The following is a 24,893-nucleotide window of genomic DNA, read 5'->3' as shown; positions in this document are numbered from 1 at the left end:
AAAATTATGTACAACTGTATGTGTTTGTTTCGATAGGTTCTGCAGTGAATGCTACTCTTGGTACTACCAACCTCCACCTAGACATTGCATCAGCAGTTAATGTGATGGTACGTTTGTTATAGCCTCCCTCCTAAATTAAGAGCTAGTCAAGTCACCCCTTGGTGTGTACGTACATGTAGGTGTACAGCAGTGTGCCGTCATCACTGGAGAACCAAACAAGGAAGTTGGTGTCTGATGTGATGGCCAATGAGTGCTGTCCCGAGACTGCCAAGAGACTCAGCGAGACTGGAGCAGAAGTGGTGAGTGACTCTCTATAAGTGGATAGAACCGAACAGCTTTTCACACACTGTGCACCACAGGGTGCTATCTGGCATATCTACCATGCAGCTGAAGCTGACAAACTGCGGACCTTCCTCAGAAAGGTACGTAAGCAGCTCAACATTGACAGATTGTTATAACCTCCCCTCCCCTACAGGTCAACGAGGAGAGAGGTGTGCATGTACCGCCCAACACTGACCCCATTCACGACCAACTCATGTACTTGGACTCTGACCTCCGAGAGCGGCTGTATCGAGAGCATGGTGTGAGAGGCTGGTCGATTGCCCAGTGTCCAGGGGACGCTATTTTCATACCGGCCGGAGCTCCTCATCAAGTATGTTTAGTTCTATCTTGTATACATGTACACATGTTAGTGTACTGTATTCGTTTCAAGTGTCGACCTATTGATCCATCCTTTCTAGGTTCGAAATCTAAGGGACTGTATAAAGGTTGCGCTTGACTTTGTTTCTCCTGAGGTAAGCTACAGGATATAGTAACTATAATTATATATATGTACATAAATTATAATACTTACCTTCAGCAAATTGGCGAGTGTCTCACGTTGACTGAAGAATTTAGACAACTCTCAGAGAAGCATGTCAACAGAGAAGACAAGCTACAGGTAAGCATCTGCCATGTTTGTGTTGCTTAATTTATTAAGTGTATTCCACTCTCCTAGACTCGAAACATCATCTATCACTCTATGAAGGACGTGGTGGGTACACTGAAATCATACGCCAAGTGACAAACACATCTCGAACAGCTCATGTTTTAATCTCCTTTTTGTTTTTGTGTGTGCATGATTTATGGTTACTAATAATTATTTTCTATAACTCTTGAAAACTACCCTCGAAATACACCAAACATCTTTAATATTAGTTTTATAGATCAATGATCATTACCAGCCTGTAATTATACGCTCTTTACCAAACATTTTTATAAAGATCAATGATCATTACCACTCCTGGCCTGAGAGATTAGAAAATGGCTTCTAATCAAAACACTCTTAAAAGAGCTTTGGCTACTCGCCGACAGAGGACAAGTAGAGCGAACTCAGAAGATGTATGTCTCGATAGTGAAGATCCCAGTCCAAAGGCTAGTCCAAAACCACAGCGACACACAAAGTTTGACATCCAAGATAATGATGATCATCAAAGTGATGATGAGTCATCCAAGGCAGAGGGTGCCTTGATTCAGACTGATCAGGCTGGAGAGAAGCAATCAAGAAACTGGTGCTTTTTTTGCCGTATACAAGTGGAATCCAAGACTATACGTCTATTGTTTCGATTTTGTGCCATCTTTAACATTCTCTCCCTAGTGTTCTCAGCCCCTTTTTTCATCTGTCCAAAGGACCTTCCTGGTACACCCTCTCTGCCACTAGGCTCAAGTCCCGGGGGAAACCTCAGCCACAATGAATTTGATGGTTTAAAAAGCTGCAACAACGTGTTCATACAGTACTCTATCATCACGGTGGTGGATTTTCTCCTTGCTGTGTTCTACACCCTCCAAACTCTGGCTAGAATTGAGTATCTTATATATCTCCGACGTACCAAGAGCCGAAAGGTAAACTACAATCAGACCCACACAGACACTACAGTGCACATACACTCCCTCTCTCTCACATGCACAGTCCCTGGAAGTCCCTGAGATTCGGTTTGGCCCAGACAACTCCCCAATACAGGATGAGAGCTATGGATCTGTTTTGAGATTGATCAACCTGATCATTATCACACTGGCTCTGTGGTACTCAGTGGGCATTGGGGTAAGCTACTGTAAACAGCTACTATTGACAAAACTATGGTTTTATATCAATGCATGCACTACTGCAGTGGCGTAGGAAGATTTTTTGCAGGGGGGTTCATAGTAGTCTGGCCACGCCCTCCCCAACTTCGTTTTCTTGCAAAGACAAAGAGGCTGGAATTCGAGACTAGGCTCATAGATCGATCATTATCTCTGTGGTAGATCTATCACTTTGCACTTTAGACTTTTGAAACCTAGCCCATCATTGAATCACGTAATTTACAGCTAGCTGGCTGCAGCCAGCATGCTGTAGCTAAGCTAGCTCATCAGTTCAAGCTAAACATTGCTCTCCAACAAGGGGTGGCTCCAGCCCCTGGAGCCACCCCACTCCCTACGCCACTGTACTGGTTTATTACGTATGCATTTATGTCAATGTGCAGTGTTTAGATGTGTATACACTGCTGGTTTAGTACACACATGTGGATGTGTATCTATTGCAGGTGTATCGTACATACATTGTGGCGACCAATCGAGCTGACCCCCAGATCCACTGGGCTTACTACTGGGGTCTGCCGTTCAGAATGCTCTCCTTGTTCACAGCGGTGAAGCTTCTGAGGTATCTGGCCCTCATCAAATCATCCGACTTCAGAGATATCCTCGACAATATTCAGTGAGTGCTGTCTGTGTATGTTCAGTATAGTCAAATTTCAACCATTTCCTGCTTTGATGATTTAAAACTGCTCTCGCTTACAGGAAGGCTCTAAACAACCTTAAGAAAAACAAAAAGCGGTAAACTAATAATATATTATATGTACGTTGTATAGCCTCATGCATTGTGATTTGTGATTTCATCAGGTTTTACCAGCTTTTAGTGGTGACTCTGTTCTACCTATTCTTCATCTATGTGTTTGCTCTGGTTGGAGTGCAGTGGATCGGTGGCCTTGACACAAAGTGTATGCATAACGACTCCAACAAGTAAGTGTATGCCACATTTCAAATGATTACCGTATAGCGCGAAATTTTCGAGGGGCTTAATTTTCGCGGATTTCGTGGGTTAGCAATCCTACACGAAAATTAAGTCCACACCACGAAAATTGTTTTTTAATTAGAATTACCTGCTGTAACGTGCAAAGATTTAAAGGCGTGGCTTCCGGTAAACAGTCATTCCGCGAACATTGTGCAACGAAATGCTTTTAGAGGCCAATCCACGAAATATAAGTGCCTCGAAAATTTCGCGCTATACGGTATGTGTTGTTGTTGTGTTAGTAACCCCCTGCGTTGTTGTTGTGTTAGTAACCCCCTGGTTGTTTTTGTTGTTGTGTTAGTAACCCCCTGTGTTGTTGTTGTTGTTGTGTTAGTAACCCCCTGCGTTGTTGTTGTGTTAGTAACCCCCTGTGTTGTTGTTGTGAACCCCCCTGGTTGTTGTTGTTGTTGTGTTAGTAACCCCCTGCGTTGTTGTTGTGTTAGTAACCCCCTGGTTGTTGTTGTTGTTGTGTTAGTAACCCCCTGTGTTGTTAGGGTTATTGCCTTCCCTTACAGCTTTAGTCTAGCTATTCCTGTGACTCACTGTGTGATAACTGAAAGTGACTTAATGCCTCGAGAGAGGACCTGTTTTGCTAATGAGAATGGTGACAGTTTCGACTGCCAAGGCAAGGGTAAAGCTCTAGACATTAACAAGAGAAACACAGTCTACCTCGGACAGTTCAGGACTATACGTGAGTCATCATCACTGAGATGTCCGTATTACAACAATAATTAAAATATAATTATGCATGTAATAACTATACATGTACTCCCATCAACTCAAGTTACCGGTGATAAAGGTAGCTGCCGTTTTCAGAAAAGTCACTACCGTATAGCAGGTACTTTTGTGGGTAAAAATTCGTTATTTTCGTCGGTAAGCTGCCCTCGATCAAAATTTACCACGAAAACGTAGGTGGTACTGGAACGTATGCAATGCAGCAAGCGAAATTTTTTACTCACAAAAATCACCGCTGTTTTTTTTACCCCACGAAATTACCTGCTATACGGTATACAGCACGCTGTATCTAGTGCCAAAGCCTTGTAATTCATCGCTTAGTTCTTACATGTACATAATTCCATCTCTCCAGTGGATGCCATGTTTGGAGTGTACGAGGCGTCCAGCTGGGAGCTATGGATCTTCATGTGGTACAACGCTGCTAGTGGCGCCCCGCGAACACAGTTCTCCATTTTTATCTTTTATAGCCTCCTCTTCTCCTTCCTCGTCATCTTCATCCAGGTGAGCAATGAGAGGTTTCTGGCCTTTTGTTTGTACTTTCTGTATGGCTTTTCCTCAGAGGAGTGCATCCACACTCAAAAGAAGGACCGTTTATATCTCAATCTCGTTAATCACGAGTTGCCCTATAGACTCTCTTCCCCTCATGAATTAGGACTAGGAAGACAAAGTACTTGTACATTGGCTTCATGTACTCCTTTCCCACACACACAGCAAAGCATTTTTTTGGTGGTGATCATTGAATCATTTGCTGACCTCCGTGTGGAGTCCTCCTCTGACTCTACCAAACCAGTCACAGACAAACCAGCCATCGTTCTCTCTGACCCTCTGGGCCAGGGCAACGAACTCCACCTCACCCTCATCAAGAAGGAGTCCTCTAATGCCTTCCAGAGGTACATGCACCGTATGTACTGAGCACTATCAACATACTGTATAATCTGGTTAGTAAGCGCATGCGCCTATAGGGAAAGAGCAGGTCTCTATGCGCCTATTATCCAGATGCGCTTATAGAGATTAACCACGCCCATGACTTTTCAATGAAGCAAATCTCCATACCTAGCTCGATCGTTTGTCTGCAAGAAGTCTATAGTCATATCTGACAGCAGTAGGTAGTGAAAGAGCTATATAGAAGTGTGGAGACCAGCTGTTGGGCAGAGAACCATGCACCTTCTATCAAGGCTCTTGGTCTGCTAACCAGTATGCGCCTATTAGTTGATGTACGCTTATTAGCCAGATTATACGGTGGCGTAACAATGGACACAGTTGAGATACAAATACAGAAGTGGCCTTTTTGTTGAGGGATTGTTTTGTACACAAAACAAACTGTTCATTTGGGACCTAGGTCCCTGGCCGTTTATACAGCAGTTGGCCTTTCTCAGGGTAGGTGTATATCCTTTGTTGTATTATATAGCTGTAAATAAGCTGTACCCCCAATGCACAAGTTACATACTGTACATAAGCATATAATTGGTTTCTGCAATTGCTAGCTAACTCAATAGGCAAATTGAAACAGTATGTACAAGTTCTTTGTTCTGCAGAAAATTCAACAAGTACTACTACTCGTGGTGGCGTGGGTGGGTGGGCATTGAGACCGCTTTCATTTTCCTGGTCATTGTGGACGCCATCGTCTTTGCCTCTAAGAGCAGTAACATGTCGTCAGTATGGGGAGAAATACTAGACTACTGGCAGGTATAGTGTAAACGTATATAAAACTGTAGTCATTGTGTTTAAAGTGTGAATATCTGGGCTTTGTGAGCCTGTTTTGATAGCTAACATTGGAGTGCTCATAATTTGAGTTAGGATTATCCATTGAACAATTTCTAGTCTTTTTAAAGACCTATCTAATGATGTTGTTAGATCAGTGACTTCTTTGGATCGAAATTTTCCGTTCTCGAAAAAAGCATGATTGTGGTATAATTGTGTGTAGGATCTCCTACAAGTGCATATAACACAAATAACTCCACCCACCCCTCCACCCCAGATTGCTGTCAGCATTATCTTCTTCCTAGAGATTGGCGGTGTACTGGTGGTTCATCTGTTTTACAAGCAGCCACGATTGTTCTTTGAGAGCAAATATTTTTGGTACCTTATGATCGTCGCCGTGACGAGTCTAGTGTCAGCTGGACTTTACAGAACCAATATGGTCTCTGGTGTAAACGTTCTTGCAGTCTCTCAGGTTCGTTGGGTGGTGGAGTGCCTACAAGAGCTCATAATTAACTAGTGTTCTTATAAGAGGGATCTTGTTTTAGATAAGGATGTCGATTCATGTCATATGTACTGATGTTAATTTTTGTTAGCCTGTAGAGAGAGTTGTAGATGAATGCTTACCACACCCACCCACCCACTCCACTCGCCACACCCATCCACTCCACCCCCCAGGCTGCCCGTGGTCCTAGAGTGCTTCGTCTCCCGCTCATCAACCAGTTCTTTAAGCGTGTGTTTGGCAACGGGTCTCGACTGATCATGGTCACAGTGGCGGTGCTGGTGTTACTAGGGGTGTTCTCTGTAGTGGCTGTGCAGGTGTTTGGCTACCTTCCTGTGGAGCCTGGCTGTGAGAGAACTGGTGCTGGACAGTTCAGTGACTTCTTTACTGTAAGTCTGCAGTCATTGCACTACAATTTTTGTAGGCTTCTACTTAATTGACAAAGAATAATTTGTCTACAGTAAATGGAAGTATGCCCCGGGAGTAAAACTAAATCACAAATTTTGCCACCCCTCACACACACACACACACACGCTCGCTCGCAGGGTTTCCAGTCCATGTTCCAGCTGGTAATGCAGGAAGGATGGACGGAGTTGATGGGAGAGGTCATGTGTCATCGTACCGGCTCGTGGGTCCTCATTAACGCTGCCTTTATCGGACTCCACCTCCTCGGCTCACTCATCCTCCTCAACATTTTTGTGGCCGCCATTCTCGATAATTTGGAGTATGATGACGACACAAAGAGGCAGAAACTCGAAGAGGATCTTAAGAAACAAAAGGTTGAGAAAGTGCCTCGTGATCTTAAACTCTTCAAACAGTTTGGGCAAAAGAAAATCTCAGGCCCTAAAATTTCCTCAATCGATGTGCCTAACTTAACTGAAGCAGACGTAAGGAACTTTTACAATGTGGGAGAGGCGACTGATTTCCCTGTGTCTTATGATAATGAATCTGAACCGGCACATCTTGTGTCCGACTTTTCAGCTGAACGTCAGAGCTCTGTTCTCTCTGATATTGATCTACTCACGGAGGACAAGAGCCATTTGCTCCAGTCCAGTGTGTCCAGTCATCACGGATGGTATTACGGGATACAGGGGATACTCAACTACATTAAAGCATTCCGAGAACACAGCCAGGCTGTCGAAGGAAGTAGGCGTGGTCAAGGCGTGAGTGGGAGGAGCACTGTGGGTGGAGTGGGGGGACAGGTCGACTCTACTTTGTGAGTTTGAACCTCTTTTACAGTACATGTAGGTAGTGTATAGAGGAATATAAAATATGTCTATACATGCATATGATCTTTGAGTGGGTTGCAACCCATTCCTTAACCGTTGTAAGGAAAGGTACACCTTTGTACAATGTATTGTAATTAATCGTGCATACCAGTAATTCCATACCCTTCACACTGGCTCTTAATTATAGCTCTTAGCAGTTGATTTTACGTTGTACACATCTCCCTCTCACAGACAGGGACAGAGTGAGTATGATGAATATCGAGAGAAGTATCGTCTCTTCGACAGTGCCCTGTTCTGTCTGCCCCCGGAGCACAAGTTGAGGAGAGTATGTAAGAAGATCATCACGTATCGTGTCTCCCTCCCCAAGTCCAACCCCACCAATAATCCAGCCTCGAATTGGCGCCAAATTCCCGGGAAATGGTGGAGCTATTTCGCCTACTTCATAAGGTAGACCACGTGTGCACATGTATGCATGTATTTTCATTGCACAACTAAACTCAAAAGCTTATGGTCTCAGCTGATACAAAGGTTGTGTATTTGCTATAGACCACCACCCCCCCCCCCCCACACACACACACACATCAGATATGTAGTGAGCAGTGCACCTGTGTTCTACTGGTGCATAGATCTGCTAACATTGGCCACTCTTTTTGTTCAAGCGTGGGAGCTCTGGACTCACGAAGATACTACTCCAAATCCGTCTTACATATGGATGAGCGACCTTGTGTTTGTTCTAGCCACTCTCACTGAGCTTGTACTCAAGGTAGGCCCCTCTGCATGTACATGTGTCTGGCCTCTCTGCATGTGTGTGGCCTCTCTGCATGTGTGTGGCCTCTCCTGCCCTCAATTTACCATGTACACCAGAGTATACAATCATGTATTTATAATTATCCTCAGGCATTAATTTTATAGGCCTTCACTTATTGACAGTGTGTTCTTCTACTCATGCAGTACATAGTACAGTTTGGCATTCTTTGTTGTAGTCTCCTATGAATCCGTACTTTCAAGATGTACAACATAATCACCTACATGCTCTCCCTTACACTCCAGATCATTGTGAACGGTGTCCTGCTCAACCCGAATGGTGCCCTGCGCTGTCTCTGGGGATGGCTGGACTGGCTTATCATGTTGGCTACCCTCATCGTCATGATTGTCTACCTTGTTGCCTGTGGGTGTATGATTTCGTTTGAGGTGACCTTCAGCCCAGCACTTGTGTTACCATACATGCAGTGAGTTACACAATCATAGGAGTAAAGTATGCACACACAGCATTAGTAGTGTCTACAGTACATTTCACGTGTAAAAAAAAATTGTGGGTGTGGTAAGTCAGAGTATCGCTACAAGTGATGAAGAGTTCAAGTACGACACATAAAATATCTTCCTACTACAGTAGTTTGCACTACTGACAGTACAGTACATGTATGACTGGCTGCCCTTACGTATCAAGTCCGATAGTTTTGGATTGGGAAATTAAACTAAAGCATGCATTCTGCTCTGTATTACAATATGCCACTATTAATGTGCTCATTGTTTCTTAATTGTGTCGGTCAGTCTCCATCGTTGTTGTGTCTTTCTTCTTGAATACAGAGCCTTGCTGACGATTCGAGCCTTTCGTCCTATTCGAATGATCAGCTTGATCCCGAGCATGCGTAGAGTGGTCCTTGACATCATAGAAGGATGGAGATCTTTCGTCTTGGCTCTGTTTTTGTTCCTCCTCTTTTTGTTCCTGTTTGCTAGTCTCGGAGTACAACTGTTTGCAGGAGAGAACAGTCCCCAGAAGTTCTGTAACGACCCCAACATGATCAACATGGAGGATTGTGTGGGGGAGTTTGAGATTTTCATTGACATATCCCCCCACGAGCTTATACCCACTGATGATATAGCCACCTCCATGTTTGTACCGAGAGTCTGGTGAGTGCAACAGACAGTTCATGCAAGATTTACACACCATAATTTATGTGGCCGCATTTGTGTTATATACAGCATACTGTACAACTAGTTCACCTCTGGCTCATAATATTTTTATATGTACATTATTTACACAGCTCAGTTGCTCAGTTGTAGCTTTTTTACCGTTCCCTCATTACCCATTGTACTCATACACCCCAGGTACGACCATCGTAGAGACTTTCGATTTGACAACATTGGAGTAGCTCTGTTGACCCTGTTCCAGGTGCTCACGACAGAGGGGTGGCCACAGGTCCGAAACTTGTTTGACTCAGAGCCATTCAGTACACGACCTCTAAATTCCTGGGTAAGTGTGTGTATGTATGTACGTACGTGTCTTTTGTGATCACTCTCTATAATAAACCCTTTCACCTCTACGTGCAAAAAGCAAAAGTTGACCTCAAATGTATATAGAATAGTGTACAGAGCCTATGGTGGTCCTACTGTGTACACTGTAGTAGACATATGTTTTTTTCTACAGATCATGTCCATCTACATCCACCTGTTTGTGTTCATTGGAGTCAACATAGTTCTGCAGCTGTTTGTGGGTATCGTCGTCAACAACTACAACGAGCACAAACCCAACCACTCTGCCCTCCTCACTGTGTCCCAGAAACGCTGGTTCGACCTCGTTGAGAGGATCTCCCTCACTCGACCCATCAAGAAACCACCAGTGCCACGTACGTTGTCAGGCACATTATCGCTATTATACTGTGATGATGATATGCCCAGAATTGTCGAAGTGGTGGCCTTAATCTCAGCACACAGTAAACTAGGTCCCAAGAGGTGGTTCTTTTTGTATACAGGTGGTTAGTACCAACCACCACCGACCAGTGTGGGCACATCTCTGACTGTGTGTAGCCTAGTATAGCCTCATTCCCCTCATTCCTCCTTTTTTTCATTTGTTGTAGAACTTTACAGCTCCTCTTTTCAGCATTTTCGTATTTCTAGGCCAGTCCATTTGCCTAAGCAGCAAGTATTCCTTCTGCCTTTGTGAGGTAACGTGTATATGTATACACGGATCTGATCTCAATAGAGGATGTACTTAATTTACAATCATGCTCTTACAATGCAGGTCACAGCTCAGTGAGAAAAGCCCTGTATCGAGTCTTCTCCTACCTTGGCTATCGTAATTTTGCTGCCTTTGCTGTCCTCTTCAGCTCAGCCGTGTTCTGGGTCCCGGTAAGTGGGTGTGGTGAATAGTGATCATATGACATACTGCGTCTAACCCCTCCCTCCAGTGGACTACTATCGATGAACTGACTACCAGCACCATGGCACTCATCTACGTGTCCATAGGCTTTTCAGTCCTCTTCATAATTGAGGTAAGCCCTTATTTATTGTCAGATTAGTACACTTTCAGCTGTTTAATTGTTTGGACCTTCGTGCTGAAATTAATAATAATATTAATTGTGTGCTCTTGTTACAGCTGGTGTTGAAGCTGATTGCTTTCGGACCCAACTACTTCAACAGTTTTAGAAATGTGTACGACTTTTTGCTGTGTGTGCTCAGCGTCGCCTTTATTGCCATGGCAAGCTACTACATGACTCCAGGCAATAGACAAAATCTAGTGAGTCCAAATTACTACATGTACTTTGTGCCTTTTGTGAAGTATAGTACACCCATTGAGAAGCTGCTCCCTGTGTACTATATACAGGATCTACAATACGTGACAGACATGGCTCTCTCCATATCAGTGCTCAGGTTATTTACCATTCTCATGAAATATGTGAGTTCTGTAAGCACTCTACACACTGCCCACCATTAATAATTGCTATTGTCTCCTCTATGACCCAAACTTGAATGACTCGTAATTTTATACAAGTACGTCTATATTCCCTACCCCATGCAGCGTGTGTTCCAGAATCTTATGGAGACTGTAGTGAAAACTATCTACCGAAGCTTGCGTCTATTATTTGTACTGGCCATGACCATGGCTTTGTACTCCTTTGTGGGAACATTGTTCTTTGGCAATATTCGATCTGGTGAGGCCCTGGACTACAGCTTGGTCAACTTCAACGGGATTTTTGTGTCGATTCACCTTGTCATACGAATCATGACGGGCGAGGACTGGTATCAGATATTCTGGGATACAATGGTGTGTTATTGGGGATTGTGTCCCAGGGGCTGTGTATTATGTATATATAGGATTTGTGTACGTATTTGGGGGTTACTGTATAAATACTATGCACTCGAAATAAACCACTTTCACCCGTAGGTTGGTGAGCCATATTGCTCTGATTCGCTTGGTAACTGCGGTAACGTGGCTGTGGCTGTGTTATGGTTCATATCATTCTACATCCTTGTCTCCTTTTTCCTCATCAATGTAATTATCGGTGAGTTCAGTTTATTTAGAAAAAATATTGATTGAGCAAAAAATCTGCCGAAACCCGGGATCGAACCAGGGACCTTTAGATCTTCAGTCTAACGCTCTCCCAACTGAGCTATTTCGGCAACTGTGATTGTATAGTGTTGATACGACATGCACCCACGTTCACACACTGCAGCTGTTTTGCTGGAAAACTTCTCTATCTTCTACGAGGACGATGACACAGAGCTGAATCGAAGTGCAGTAAAAGATTTTAAGCAGAACTGGTTCTACTTTGACAAGAAGGCCACTGGGAAGATCTCCAGTCTGACAGTCAAACTCTTCCTAAGAATGCTCAGGATAAAAGTGTTCTACACTTACAAAATCAACGAGAATGGAGTCAAGGTTAGCAAGAGCGTGCATACGTATACTTTTGATTCGAATCACCTCTCATCATCAAGGCCATGTACATTTCTTTGGTCCTACGTTGATTTGTAGCTTTGTTGCCCAAGATCTTAGGTCCACTAATGATAATAACGTATTTAGGTTAGTGATTTTTCCAAAATGGGCTGCTCGTGTATTTATTAAAGATGCATATTGTAGGCCTTTGTGCAGTGCCCCCCCCCCCTAAATAAATCACACACACAGGAGCGACAAGGAAGTGGTGTGCTCAGTGACTCCCTTCTTCTCAGGGAAATGGCAGAGGAGTTACGAAGGGACCATCGTCAGCACGGGGCCAAGGCAGAGGAGACTGGGGGGAGTGGTCTACAACAGGAAGTGGAGCCAAATAAAGAGCATCACTCTTTCCAAAATGTTCTTAAGTAAGCCACTTACAATCTTGACTGGAATATGAATCATGAATTACGTGTTTACCCTAACCAACTTTTGTCATTTGCCATAAACAAAGCAATATGCACTGTGTTCTGAACATGTTCTTATACTCTCAACTTGTGTACCTCTAGTACATGTACACTTCTCTTTGTTTGACCTTGCAGGATGGTAGCGTATCGTGTAGAAGACATTAGTAAGAGGTTGGTACCACACGAGTTGTACGTCAGGGAAGAGTTGGAACAGAGTGTGCAGTTTGACGTGGCTGAGGACTGCATCTTCAAGTGGATGCAACGATTCGTGAAGCCGGTCATTATCAAACAGGAAAAGCACAGAAGGCAAACGGTAGGCCAAGAGTTATTTGAATAAGGGCTGTTCCGATTTTGTAAATTGTGTAGGTTGCTCAACTTCCAAGACAAATTGAGAACAAGGAAACTGGTGAGATAGTGTTGGAGTGGTACATTGTATATACCGTGTAACTGGAAAAGTTAGCGGGTATTTGGCGAATGAACTATTTGAACTAACTTGTCTGTCGTTTTTTACGTCTGGCGACGTTGCTTCCACCAAAACGCTGTAATTTGGCGGTTTTAAATTTGGCGATCCTGTATAATTATTATGGTACATACATGTACATGTAGAAATGTGTTTACTACACAGTGTTGATAGCTAAGAGGTGGGTTAGTACTTCATGTAAAATGGTCACAAATATCTGTGGACATTTAACTTCCTGTGCGGACATGTACAGTATATATGTCTAAACACTTACTGTCCACACCACCTATCACACCTTATACACACATACACACACTGATATCTATTTATTTTGACTAATGCCTGCAGCCTAATTGTTAAACCAAGATGCTAGAGGACTTGAGGTTTCCATTCCATGTATCGATCAGCTACTAGATCCCCCAAACCGCATGCGGTCTAGCCACTTGAGTTGCCACAAATATCGTGGCAAACGTTACACGAGTCTCTACACAGAGTTTGACCAGTCTACCGTTCGCCATACAACAGTGACGACTTGCGAGTCTATGTTAACCTACATGTACCTATTTGCTCACACCAGCCTTAATCTAATAAGATGTATTCTATGAACTGGAGGGTGGTCATCTTCCTGTTTAAATTAATAACAGCCTGTTTGAGTCAGAGACCAAGGCCCCCCGGCAGATCTGGTTCGAGAGATCAGTTTCAGTACTTCCCCTTGTACTGTTACTAACAGTAGTACGTACAGTACATACTAGCCTGGCTACTAATGGAATGGCTCCCTGTAACAAAAGTTGTGATGTTGGCATTCCATAGCACATTTTAGCAACTCAGCACAAGTAAAACAACAACACAAGTATGGTGTAAGTGTAAGTTCCTGCAACCACTAAAGAATACGGCACCAGCTGGCTTGTGGCTGCTCTTGCCCCGTCTCCCTCGTCTGGTCCATGGTGTATAGTTGCTTGTGCGTCACAAAACAGGACTTGTCACGACTTCTGTTTGTTTCCTCCCGACTCGTTTCCTTTCCCTCCACCTGGACCGATGATCCACTTAGCTTCTTCTCTCCTGAAAAACAAACGGCACACTTGCTAGTATAATTAAGTGGGCTCTTAACCAAATTAGCATCTAGAAAAGGAAGTCTTATAGGCTAATTCTTTGGTGTAAACAAAATTATCCGTCTTAGATCACTGAAACCTAATAAATGAACTCTATCTAAGATTGTGTTAAGCTTTTGAGATCATGACAAGATATTATATAGCCGGATATCGGCTACACTGTATCTATCAACAACAAATAGTGAGCTTACCTTTTTTGGGTGTGCAATTCATTCTTATGTATTCTCACTTGACAATGGCTCTTGGCTTCTTTCCTGACGCAGCAAATATCTCACGTGATACGGGTTGTCAGTAACAGTCAGATTAGCTAACGGAAGAGTGTTTACTGTTGTTTATCCCATTCCAATTAGTATCACTGGTTATAGAAATCTTATAATGTCCTATTCCAACCTTACAAGAGAGTCTAGAGTTCTAGATACATAGATACATAAAAATTAACGAATGTACACACTCACATTTATTTTTATTTCCAATTTCCCAAACACACACACACGCATGCACGCACACACAGTCATGTGGGACCCTCCCTCCCTCAACGTCCCTGAAGACGAGTGGATAGATCAGCCACTCTCAGCCGACTCTGAAGACGAAGGAGACATGCTAACAACTAGCCTGGTCCTCCCCAGTCTACAGAGTAGCTTCCTCCGACCAGGGGATGTCCCACTAACCAGGTCCGATGATGAGATGGAGGTGGAGGCTGATGTGTCAGAGAAGGAGAGGAATGTGGCACGTTCATATGCCAAGTTGGCTGAGTTGGGACCTCCAATTGATCCAGGGAGGAGAGACAAGTGGCACGATTGGATCAAGATGCAGAGCGAGTGGATGGACAAGGTGGAGACTGACCCAGATAACTACTTCGATGACTATCTGTAGAAATTATGCAATTCATTTTTAGCTTATACACTATTGCCTGTCTTGAATTGAACAATTATTATTTTTAGAGGATTTTTAATCACTTTTGTTTTAATTACGTTATACTTGAAATCAACATTAATTTTGCACTCAATTTCTTTATTTCAAATAATTATAACAACAGACAGCAAGTGCATGTACGTGTATGTATAATATAACTATAACAGTATACATAAAGAAAATGCTCTATGAGACTGTAATTATATAAGTCAGAAGAGCTAAATCTAGATAATTATGTTCAATAGTTCATTCAGTCTACTTGCACAAGGGCAGGGAATGTTCGCATCCTCTGTCTCTCCAGCTCAGTCCTGAGGACTGATATCTCTTGGTCATGGCCTTTAGCCGCTTCCACTAATCGCCGTCTAGTCACTATGTCCTGCATACGCTGCTCTCTGTTGGCCTCCGAGGGAGCAATACCTGTGTGGTGGTTACATAATTAAGATTACATATAATAATAGAATGTGCGACATACCGTATACCGGCAACGAATTAATTTTGGCAATTTGACGAATCAAATTAAGCTTGCAGTATATCACATGTGATAATACGCCTCTTTACCAAAAATATTAGGCTCCCAAATTCACTATACGGTATGTGTATGTATGATGAGTAATCAAAGGAATAGATGTGTGGGTATTGTCAATATAGCGTATATTGTAAGCCCTGCCTACACATTGAGTGGCCAATATTGATGTATCCCCCAACAGCAAAGATTGAGAGTTAGATTTACACACACCTCATGTAATAGTGCACACAACTACGTACCTGCCAATCTCTCGATCTGTTGTCTCTCTGCCACTGAGACCTCCATCTCCAGCAGTTGTCTGTCCAGTCCAGTGTTAGTTGAGTGGAGCTCATCAACCTTCCGTTGAAGCTTGTGCAGAGTCTTTTGACAACCACGGATCGACTTGCGATTCATCTGTACAAAATAGAAAAACACTTTTAAAACATTATGTTGTGACAAAATAGCACATATCATATAGCGTGTATATTTCGAGGGTATAAATCGCTGATTAAGCATGTACCGCGAACATTTATACCCACAAATTTAATATTGCATACATGCATGCTGCAGAAAGGCTGCTATTCCGTGAAAATTAAATCCGCAAAAAACCTTTCTAACGGTCGTTCCGCGAAAGTTTATACCCTCGAAATATACCCGCTATACGGTAGTTATTGAGGAATTGAACTAGAAGAAGGTGAGCTATAATTATGTAAAGGTATGTACTAAATCATTGTGACTACCTTTTGAGTAAGTTCAATGGTATTCTCAAGAGTTTCGATTTCGTTCTGATCCTTTGCTGCTACATTTTCTTCCATTAGTCTCTGTTGCAGATCCTTGGTTACCCGGAGCAGCTGAATGTCCTTTGCCTTCTCGATTAAGTCTTCAGCTTCCATACGCATCTTCTTGTGTTCCCTATACAGTACGAAAGCATAGTGATGGTTATTTAGCCTAAGGTTTAAAAGGTCATACCATTCCAGCGTGTTGATACCACGTTTGAAGTCCTTACACTCAGTCATGCTACTCAACTTGGACTCGCCAAGAGTCTGTGATAATAAATACAAAACTGATTGATTGTTAAGTACAATAAATAGAGATTACCCTAATCTGACTGTTGAGTTCCTCAATACGACTGCGATGGACCAATACACTGTCTGTGAAATCTGGCACAAAACCGTCCATATCCACCTCCACTTGACCCTGCTTGAGTAGGAACTGAATCTCAAGATTCATATCAAAAATCATCTTATCCTCTTGAAGCCTGTAAACACGATGTACGTACAATGAGTACTGAATATGTACATATGAAGACAGACAAAGAACGCCTACTTGTTGAGTTCTTTGAAAGCCTGCTGAATGTCCTGTTGAATACTTTCATCCTCTGCCTGTCTCTTCTGTAGGAAATCGTTTATTTCTGCCAGCTTCAGCGCTACACCCTTCACCTGAGGAGACAACACTCATTCACGTAAACTCTTGGGAAATTGTTCCTACCTTCAGCTCACTCTCAATCTTTTTGTGTCTATAGATGACAAATCTATCCCAGCTGGAGAGCTCCAAATTCTCTGGCATATGACTGACTTCATCCAGCTTGCTCATCTGCTCCTCCCATCCACCACTACGCCCACCCCCCTTAGCGGCAGATGAAGGTCGGAGGGCAAACGGATTATCCGAGGTGGGATCAGCCACAAGACCAGTCTCACTGGGTACCTGCTTCAATTTCTGTCCCCTCGGCCTTTTTCGAAACAACTTGTAAAGCTGGTCGACATAGGGCTCACAGTCGGCAAAGTCTTTCTTGAAGGCTTTGTCCATCTCCCTATCCTCTGTCTGGTGTTGCTCATATTCGTCTCGATAATCTTCCACCTTCTTCTTGGCATTTGAGATAAGACTGCTAAGTTGAATCTGTTAGAAATGTGAGACTGACTGTCAACATTGAGTTTGTGAGAGAGTTGGTACATGTACCACAACCAATTATCACAGTACATGTCGTGTACATTAGTATAGGGTGTGTACCTTTGCCACTTTTTTATCTTCCAGGATTTGATTCAGCTGCCTTCCTCTTTTTGTGATTTCAAACTCGACCAGCAGAGCCCTGGACAGCCGCAACACTTTCAACTCTTCTTGATGTATAGCCATTTCCGTGCGGATTTTGAGCTGAAATAGCTTGAGCACTCTCTCATCAAACTGTTCCATGCCCTGAACAATACTAGTTTGGAGTTTGTTTAACTCAGCCTCTAGAGATTTCTTAAGTCGTTCCCTCTCCTCCAAGAAGGCTTCTTCCTTCTTTTGAAATTCCCTCACAATAATGATTTCCTCCTCTGTCAACTCAGTGGGGTCCTTGGACATAAGCTCTGGTTTAGCCATGTCCTAATAACAGAGAAAAAATACAGTACAAGACGAATTCCATCACGAAGTGCAAGGGTAAATCCAACATGTTCATTGAAAAATTGCATCACCTTAAACAGATCCTCTTCCACATTGGCCTCAAGGCGTCCCCCCATCATCATATTGAGAGCCCTATCTCGTGGGTTGTCCCCCATCTCAGCCAATATCCGTGCTTCCTCAGATTTTTCCGCCTCTTCAATTCTTTTCAGTTCCTCCGGAGAAATGTACTTCTCCACTGTGACCTCGCTGTCATCAACTGAGAGCAGGCGGTCTGGTTGTTCTTCTATATCTAGGCTGGGTTCTATCAGCGAGTCGTTCAGTTTGAGCTGGCTAATGATTTTACTGATGCGAATGTTTTTTTCTCGAATGCGGGCTATCTCGTTCTCTTTGGCACGGAAGGCATCTGAAAATTCCTTGTTGAAGGTTTCTTTCATTCTAAAGATACAGTCCTACATACGAAAGATATTGTCATTGGGTGTTTTGTCAATGACAAGTGATCACACTAACCTCCAAGAGGACAATTTGGTGCTTCTTCATAACTGGAGAGTGGAGATGAAACTGGTCGCACAAGAGTTTTGACTCCCCCCCTAGCTGGGCTCCATGGCTACCCAACATACTGTTTGGGTCACCCATCTCTTCCTCTATCTTTTCCTCACCCACTAGCTCATCATCTTCAATCACCTCCTGAAACAGCAATAACAATTTTGAAAGTCACATACATGTACAATGATCACTCACATCTGATCTGAAAGATTGAAGTGTTTGCTTGAGTGATGCTCCCACTTCGTCTCGAATCTGAGTGAGTATATTAAAGCACATCACTAGAACACACACATTACCTTTTTCTCTGCTATCTCAATTTTTCTTAAAGTTTCAACTCGTCTTGTCTCTTTCTTAGTGGCTTCACTGCGCCCTTTGAGTGGGTAGTTGTTCACTTGGATATGGTTTCGAAATGCCTGTATACATGTATATACGAGTGTGCATGCAACCAATCAGTGACCTCACTCTGTACCTTGAGAGTCTTCCCTTTCACTGCCATGCTGTCCCAGCACTCTCCCTTGATCTGCTCCCTCAGGAACATGTTGGCCAGGTTCACCATCTCAATCTCGCCCTTCACTCCCTCAATTAATTTCTCTTCCTCGGCCAAAATCTGCTGATGCTCCTCGGTGTCAAGAATAAAATCTTGACGCTCCAACCTCTCGATATCTGGTAGATCGGCATTGGAGGCTATCATTGTGAGAACCCTCTCTCTCAATTTGTTGATCTCTTCTCTTAATTGGGACTTTAGTTCTGCATACTTCTCATCCTCAGTTTTGTGAGCCTGAATGGTTCAAAACCCTAAACTTAAATAAATGAAATCGTCATTTTTGGAGGCAATCATTGTCGTTTAATTGGGCAAAACATTGCAACATTCAGGCTAAAAGTTGCTACGTATTCACTGATAAGTACCTCTTCTTTGGACATGTCAAGCCAACTCTTTTCATCCTTAGGTTCACTCTCTGAGAAAACAGGCAACTCGGCTACTATTTGGTTCTCTCTGCTGCAGACCTCACCCAGCTTTCGCACACACCTCTGGTGGTATTCTATAGCAGTAGCACCTTTCAATTTTCCTTGCTCTTTGAATCTGTCATATTAAAAATGGATAAAACATAAACATATTCAGCGTTCACACACTGTTACTTACACCATCTTCAGGCAAGTTAGATTTGTATTGTCACCAGCCGTGAGCACATACTGACCATCTCTAGTGAACACAGCGTCAATACAACCTCCAGAGCGATAGTGGTGTGGTGTGCAGACAACTGCAGGTTCCTAGTTAGCAATTTTGACAAAAAAACACTGAGATTAAAGGGAAAAAAAAAAATTGTAAGTGGTAAAAAAGGCCAAAACCTGGGCCAGTCCGGGAGTCGAACCCGGGACCTCTCGCACCCTAAGCGAGAATCATGCCACTAGACCAACTGGCCGGTTGTTAATTAATCAGCATTAAGTGTTTTAAGTACTACTCACAGGCTTTTCAACAAGTCTTAGCAAGAGCTTTCCATCACAGCCTGCAGACAACATCCATTCTTGATGGAACGACAAGATAGGCTTCCCACATTTCAATTCATGGCCTTCAAAAGATGATTGTAATGATAGAACTGCACCCTAAAACAAAATAATGAATATCACAAAACGAATCGCTTTGTAAAAATTATCAAGGAAAAGGGAAAGCCTCATCCCTTGCAATTTTTTATTTTTAAACAAACCATCCGTCTGTTCTAAGGTGAAAATTAATACCTGCTCAGATGACAGCTTGAACTTGGATAGGTGGAAATTTGAGTCCAGAAAAGAGAATGCTGCGTCACCAGGGGCTAGTGTGAGGGAAGATATTCTCTCAGAGACAAATGCTTCCACAACCTGGACAAATTTGCTAGAAAACTGCTTGGTAGCATCACTATACAGCTCTGGTGGACCTGAAGGCGAAATGATTCTTATTGGATTGAACCTTATGTTTTTCATACCAGAGAAAAACAACACAACACTTACTTTCATTCAGAACATGTATAGGGAGCTTCAGTGTTGTGATCAGACTTCTTCCGTCAGTGGTGGAGAGCACCCCAAACTGTACGTGTCTCTCATCAAGCTCTCCACAACAAGAGATATCTACCAAGTCTCCACGCACACCTGAAAAATAAAATAATCACATGTATAACATCAAGAGGAGCCCATAATAAGACTCCTATTTTTATGCTTCTCAGCTTGAATCACCAGAGAGGGCGGCTATTAATTTATGAGCAGAGTTTAGACACACGCGTTTTAATAAAGAAAATTCGGGCTGGAAACAAACTTCACCAAAAGTTCACTAGCGGCTTGTATCGAGGCAAATATTTGGCGCCGCTGCGCAGAAACAACAATGCGAGATCAAACAATAGGACCTTTTCTTGTGCATGCAGTTTTGCAGTGCGAATCTTTTTGCAAGACTGCAGCTACAAGAATCTAGGAGCTCCCGCAGCAGCATGGCAGTAAAAAAGCAAGGCCTGGTATTTCTGTTGGCTTGCGTGTCCCTTGTCAGCACTTCCCAGTTCCACAAATCTCCACCTCCATGTAAGAGCTAAATTCTAGCTAGCAAGCTACACGCAATTATTTAATAGCAATAACAAACATATATTTATGTTCTGTCTATCTTTCCAGCTTTCAATGGTTGCTACAAAGGTCGCAGTGATGGCTCTATCAATGTGCAGGCCGTGTTTGACCAAGGAGGAGTGAGGGGATATGTTCAGTTCTACCAGCCGACACGAGGTGCCCCAACTGAGGTGAACGTCAACTTGGAAGGTCTTGATCAGTTCAGTGGGACTTATCCATGGCACGCACATGATTTACCTGTCCGAAATGCTTTGTTAAAAGATTTCCCATGTTCCCGAATTGAAATAGGCGGACATTATGATCCAAACAACGTTGGGGATGACCAAGACTACCGAGTTAATTGCAATCAACAGAACCGCACAGCATGTGAAGTCGGTGATTTTGGAAGGAAACTTGGTCGTCTTCGAAATGATCGTCAGCAGCAATTTTTTGTAGATGAAACTTTGGACCTGTATGGCCCACAATCGATTGTTGGTCGATCACTAGTTATCCATTACCCGGAATCTCCAAACAATAGGTTTATATGTGCAAACGTTGAGCCAGTTGGTTGCAGAGTGAAAAATTTGAGGGCTGCTTTTGATAATGGTGTTCTTCAAGGGGAAATTGTGATCCGTCATGTAGCTGGCCAAGACAGTGCCAAGATCTTTGTCGACCTAGTGCAAGTGGTCGGTGATACTACGGCAGTCAGGGACAGGACATGGAGTCTTCATTTCGGGCAACCTGACTCTGGAAACTCCTGCAATGGATTGAGAGATGCGGTAAAGATATGCATTACACCCACTGTAAACTAATCGTACACCCACTCGGTAATAATTGTTATTATGCTAACCCAGTCAATGTTTTTAATGGCATCTCACATACACACCCACTCATGTGCACACATTTAATAGGTTGCTGGTGACTCAGACCTACACACCTTCCCAGACTGTACGATGGAAGAACACAGACTCTGTCGATTTGGAGACTTGGTTGCAAAATGTGGGCCTCTACAACAAGTGGATGGTCGTATGCGTCTTTGTTGTACTGACACTCAGCTTGGGCTCATCCCATTATCCACACTTTTCTCTCCCGCCAATAACCATTTCATATCTGTCCGAGTAGGAGGTCTGGATTCTGCGCCTGATGCATGTGCTCGATTTGATAAGGTTGCCCCCCAAGTGGCTAAGGCTAAATTCTCTGGCAAGGACATCTTTGGTTCAGTCATTTTCTATCAAACAAGTCCTCTCGACCGTACGTTCATTCAGCCACATATCCAATCGATTCGCCGAAGGAATATTTCACTCATAATCCGTGAAGGGATGGTTAGCGATCCTAAAAATTGTTCTGCAGATGCTCTTGGGGCCATCTTCTCCAAACCTACTGGATCGATTTTCAGCAGACCTCTTTCTAGCAACAATATCAAAACTGGCGATGCTTTCTTGATTGGGAACCTTGGCTCTGCTATTCCAATAGCCCCAGGTTCTCAAAATCAGTTTGATCGTTCCTCTTCCCACTACGTCCCTGTGTTTGGCCCACACACGATTGTCGGCCACTCTCTAGTCGTGGTTCAGGATGTTGATGGTGTCGCAGTTCCTCTAGCTTGTGGAAACATTGAACGCCTAAGTAACTACCCAAGTGGAATTTTTGCATCGTTCACCGGCTATCAGAACACAAATGCCTAAGCAGCTGTAGTAGTTCACTATACATACATTATGTCATTTGTGTGATACATATAATTATTGTGTTTGTTTGTACATTTTGAAAACATCAATGATTGAAAAGATTTAAGCACGTGTACATACCTGTATACCCAATAACTTGAAAGCCAGTTGAAGCTCGAGCATCATAGAAGAAAACTTCTCCCTTGTCAGACATAGTTGCCATAAATTTACCAGCATCGTCACACCTGAGTAATATGAAGTGTACGCACACACACTCACCCAAGATTAGTCACCTTATAGCTTTCACTGGCCCATTATGCATGAATTTTTTCCAGACCAGTCGAGGTTCTGATAGTTCATTGAGTGCAATCAGGAGCAGTTGTCCAGAGGAGGTACCAACCATTGCAGTGTGGCTGCTAGCAAGACACACTATACTGGTGCACTGAAAGGGTGAGACAGTATTAACGCAATTGGTTATTTATACCCACAAAAACAAACCTCAGTATTCAATTCGAGGGTAGAGACGAGTTGGCCATTTTCAATACTCCACACATGAAGAGTACCATCTCTTCTACAGCTCTGGGGAAGTAAGTACACATGTAACAATGGAATCCAACAGTATAATTATACTTACAATACAATGTGTAGTACCGGGTGTGATGACATCCACCCCTATCAGTCGAGACCTCCCAGTGCTTGAGATGGTAGTCGCTCCACTCTCCAGTTTGTTTGGGTCTACACAGAAGACAGAGCCTTCCGCTGTGCCCAGGACCAATTGGCTGTAGTTGAAGGACCAGGAGAGTGACACCACGGGCTGATTAACAGAACAGGTACCAAGGAGCTTTAAACTGCTGCTAGATTCAAAACAGTTGATCTGACCATTCTAAAGTGTGTGTGATGGAGAAACTTGTAAGCCTTATCCAACACCAACGATTATAATGAATACCTTGCCAGCAGTGAATAAGCCTTTCCTGCTAAGTGCAATGCAATCCACAGAGCCCTCCCTCAACAGAGCATGACCAGTCTTTAAGGCAACCTCAGACTCAGTGATACTGACTTTTCTCTCTCTCTTTGACAGTATGTTGGTATTGTGGATTTCATCCGGCACAGGAGATGGGCAATAAGCCTAACGAGTACAGCAAAATACAATATAAATTGATAAATTGGTTAAGTAGCACTCACAGTGAGTTGTGGGTTTGCTACTAGTTTGGTAACTCCGCTGTCTGACTCCATCATAAGTAATTGTCCTCCAGAGCACCCCACATACACACTCTGCTCAGGGGTCCAACAGTGACACTTGGGCTCTACGAGAACCCTCTTCTGCATAAATGTGTTATAGCTCTCAGAATACAGCACTTTGGAAATATCAGTGGGCGTGAACAGAGTCAGGCCTCCATCTAGTTTGGTATCCCTTCGCTCCAACCTCTGACTTGCATGCTCCAGCTTTGCATCGTTTGATGAGCAGGGGAGGATTGGGTGCGACTGGTAACCCACTGCTGCCTCAATATCTGGTAAGACTGCTTTCCTATGAGGTTAAAATTATCACCACACATTTACACACACGCAGTAAACAATAAAATTAATGACAATTTATGGTGCTTACACTGGTGAGAGTAAGTTAACATCATCGCATTGCTCCAAGTTCCACAGAGTGACGTTGGCAGAGCTCACCACACATAGCTGCTTCCAGTTGAGAGGATTGACTGAAATCTGGGACACACTGGTACCCACTTTGGTATCACAAATTACTGTACACTCCTCACAATTCCTAATAGAACATGGAAAACTAACCACATTATGTAGTTTAACTCACCAGAGAGATAAGGTAAAATCAGGGACAGAGGAAACACTGGCTACTTTTTTGCCATCACTTGAAAAGACAAGGTGGGAGTACTCTAGCTGCGCTCCACCTATTACATACGATAGTGCATACAAAATTTAATGCATCTATGTATGCACCTTCGAGGACAGCCTCCACCTTGCATGTGGGGTAACTCAGGATAAATATCCTCGGCTGAATTGTGCATTCAGCGTAGGCAAACAAATTTGCCTTCGGACAAACGGCTACAGGTCCAACTCCACTGCCTTCACTCTGTATGCTCCGAATCACTTTTCCGTTGGATTTCATGAAAGTCACCAGGTTACCCGAACCATAAACAAGGGTGTCATTGTCAATATGGTGTATAGGACTGCCTCCATACCCAGCGGACCACCTAATATGGAGTATAGGTAATGATAGGTGTGACTATGCTCAACTTTGCTTACTTTATGTCCAGGTTTCCATACAAATTCATTTTCCCTTTGATCTCAACAACAATTATCTCAAATAACGCACACGAAAGAAAGTTTGCTGGTATCTAGGCAACCATGAATCTAGCCTCGAGCCCATGGAAATAATTATTCT

The 24,893-nt window shown here is 43.2% G+C and overlaps 4 protein-coding genes and 2 non-coding genes across 7 annotated transcripts in view; 3 read left to right on the top strand and 3 right to left on the bottom strand.

The window, feature by feature from the left end:
* The window catches only part of LOC135331577 (lysine-specific demethylase 3B-like), an 11,101-nt gene extending 9,919 nt beyond the window's left edge, over nucleotides 1–1,182 (top strand). For both annotated transcript variants that reach the window (XM_064526791.1, XM_064526790.1), the window contains exons 25-31: nucleotides 37–107; nucleotides 180–299; nucleotides 360–422; nucleotides 476–652; nucleotides 741–794; nucleotides 860–940; nucleotides 998–1,182. In XM_064526791.1, coding sequence (XP_064382861.1) covers nucleotides 37–107; nucleotides 180–299; nucleotides 360–422; nucleotides 476–652; nucleotides 741–794; nucleotides 860–940; nucleotides 998–1,063 — 632 coding nt within the window. In that variant the 3' untranslated portion in view covers nucleotides 1,064–1,182. The remainder of the gene's footprint in view (nucleotides 1–36; nucleotides 108–179; nucleotides 300–359; nucleotides 423–475; nucleotides 653–740; nucleotides 795–859; nucleotides 941–997) is intronic.
* On the top strand, nucleotides 1,172–14,936 carry LOC135331575 (sodium leak channel NALCN-like). The gene is made up of 29 exons (XM_064526788.1): nucleotides 1,172–1,881; nucleotides 1,949–2,080; nucleotides 2,559–2,728; nucleotides 2,812–2,847; nucleotides 2,914–3,033; nucleotides 3,598–3,773; nucleotides 4,170–4,318; nucleotides 4,529–4,707; nucleotides 5,353–5,503; nucleotides 5,796–5,990; nucleotides 6,194–6,406; nucleotides 6,563–7,233; nucleotides 7,478–7,693; nucleotides 7,832–8,009; nucleotides 8,297–8,475; nucleotides 8,834–9,157; nucleotides 9,356–9,500; nucleotides 9,675–9,873; nucleotides 10,269–10,375; nucleotides 10,435–10,518; nucleotides 10,623–10,763; nucleotides 10,851–10,922; nucleotides 11,046–11,291; nucleotides 11,412–11,529; nucleotides 11,701–11,906; nucleotides 12,150–12,322; nucleotides 12,497–12,674; nucleotides 12,728–12,767; nucleotides 14,442–14,936. Exons 1-29 carry the CDS (start codon nucleotides 1,303–1,305, stop codon nucleotides 14,801–14,803), a joined length of 5,739 nt encoding a protein of 1,912 aa, XP_064382858.1. The 5' UTR covers nucleotides 1,172–1,302; the 3' UTR covers nucleotides 14,804–14,936.
* Nucleotides 11,575–11,647, bottom strand: Trnaf-gaa (transfer RNA phenylalanine (anticodon GAA)). The gene has a single exon. It is a non-coding gene; the product is annotated as a tRNA-Phe (tRNA).
* On the bottom strand, nucleotides 14,937–24,893 carry LOC135331576 (cilia- and flagella-associated protein 43-like). Its single transcript, XM_064526789.1, has 28 exons — nucleotides 24,755–24,893; nucleotides 24,449–24,702; nucleotides 24,303–24,399; nucleotides 24,093–24,257; nucleotides 23,672–24,014; nucleotides 23,436–23,615; nucleotides 23,124–23,372; nucleotides 22,988–23,068; nucleotides 22,783–22,931; nucleotides 22,631–22,734; nucleotides 20,253–20,390; nucleotides 20,004–20,179; nucleotides 19,734–19,871; nucleotides 19,411–19,538; nucleotides 19,176–19,350; nucleotides 18,739–19,047; nucleotides 18,566–18,682; nucleotides 18,465–18,521; nucleotides 18,234–18,410; nucleotides 17,798–18,175; nucleotides 17,355–17,708; nucleotides 16,836–17,243; nucleotides 16,674–16,786; nucleotides 16,446–16,605; nucleotides 16,317–16,390; nucleotides 16,088–16,259; nucleotides 15,608–15,761; nucleotides 14,937–15,259 (listed from the first exon to the last, which is right to left on the bottom strand). Exons 1-28 carry the CDS (start codon nucleotides 24,781–24,783, stop codon nucleotides 15,093–15,095), a joined length of 5,046 nt encoding a protein of 1,681 aa, XP_064382859.1. The 5' UTR covers nucleotides 24,784–24,893; the 3' UTR covers nucleotides 14,937–15,092.
* Nucleotides 19,619–19,690, bottom strand: Trnap-agg (transfer RNA proline (anticodon AGG)). The gene has a single exon. It is a non-coding gene; the product is annotated as a tRNA-Pro (tRNA).
* Nucleotides 20,649–22,599, top strand: LOC135331578 (uncharacterized). Its single transcript, XM_064526792.1, has 3 exons — nucleotides 20,649–20,810; nucleotides 20,898–21,607; nucleotides 21,740–22,599. Exons 1-3 carry the CDS (start codon nucleotides 20,654–20,656, stop codon nucleotides 22,508–22,510), a joined length of 1,638 nt encoding a protein of 545 aa, XP_064382862.1. The 5' UTR covers nucleotides 20,649–20,653; the 3' UTR covers nucleotides 22,511–22,599.

The sequence above is a fragment of the Halichondria panicea genome, chromosome 2 (genome assembly GCF_963675165.1).
Source record: "Halichondria panicea chromosome 2, odHalPani1.1, whole genome shotgun sequence".
Lineage (NCBI taxonomy): Eukaryota > Metazoa > Porifera > Demospongiae > Suberitida > Halichondriidae > Halichondria > Halichondria panicea.
This window is presented reverse-complemented; position numbering and strand designations above follow the sequence as displayed.

What these genes read in the sequence shown, in the direction of transcription:
- LOC135331575 (XM_064526788.1), top strand. Translation starts at nt 1,303, where the DNA reads ATGGCTTCTAATCAAAACACTCTTAAAAGAGCTTTGGCTACTCGCCGA. An exon ending in ATGCATAACGACTCCAACAA is followed by an intron (nt 3,034 to 3,597) that starts GTAAGTGTATGC and finishes CTTCCCTTACAG; the next exon opens with CTTTAGTCTAGCTATTCCTG. An exon ending in AAATACTAGACTACTGGCAG is followed by an intron (nt 5,504 to 5,795) that starts GTATAGTGTAAA and finishes CCTCCACCCCAG; the next exon opens with ATTGCTGTCAGCATTATCTT.
- LOC135331578 (XM_064526792.1), top strand. Translation starts at nt 20,654, where the DNA reads ATGCAGTTTTGCAGTGCGAATCTTTTTGCAAGACTGCAGCTACAAGAA. An exon ending in CCACAAATCTCCACCTCCAT is followed by an intron (nt 20,811 to 20,897) that starts GTAAGAGCTAAA and finishes CTATCTTTCCAG; the next exon opens with CTTTCAATGGTTGCTACAAA. An exon ending in GCAATGGATTGAGAGATGCG is followed by an intron (nt 21,608 to 21,739) that starts GTAAAGATATGC and finishes CACATTTAATAG; the next exon opens with GTTGCTGGTGACTCAGACCT.
- LOC135331576 (XM_064526789.1), bottom strand. Translation starts at nt 24,783, where the DNA reads ATGAATTTGTATGGAAACCTGGACATAAA. An exon ending in TTGAGATAGCAGAGAAAAAG is followed by an intron (nt 18,522 to 18,565) that starts GTAATGTGTGTG and finishes ATACTCACTCAG; the next exon opens with ATTCGAGACGAAGTGGGAGC. An exon ending in GGTATCAACACGCTGGAATG is followed by an intron (nt 16,260 to 16,316) that starts GTATGACCTTTT and finishes CGTACTGTATAG; the next exon opens with GGAACACAAGAAGATGCGTA.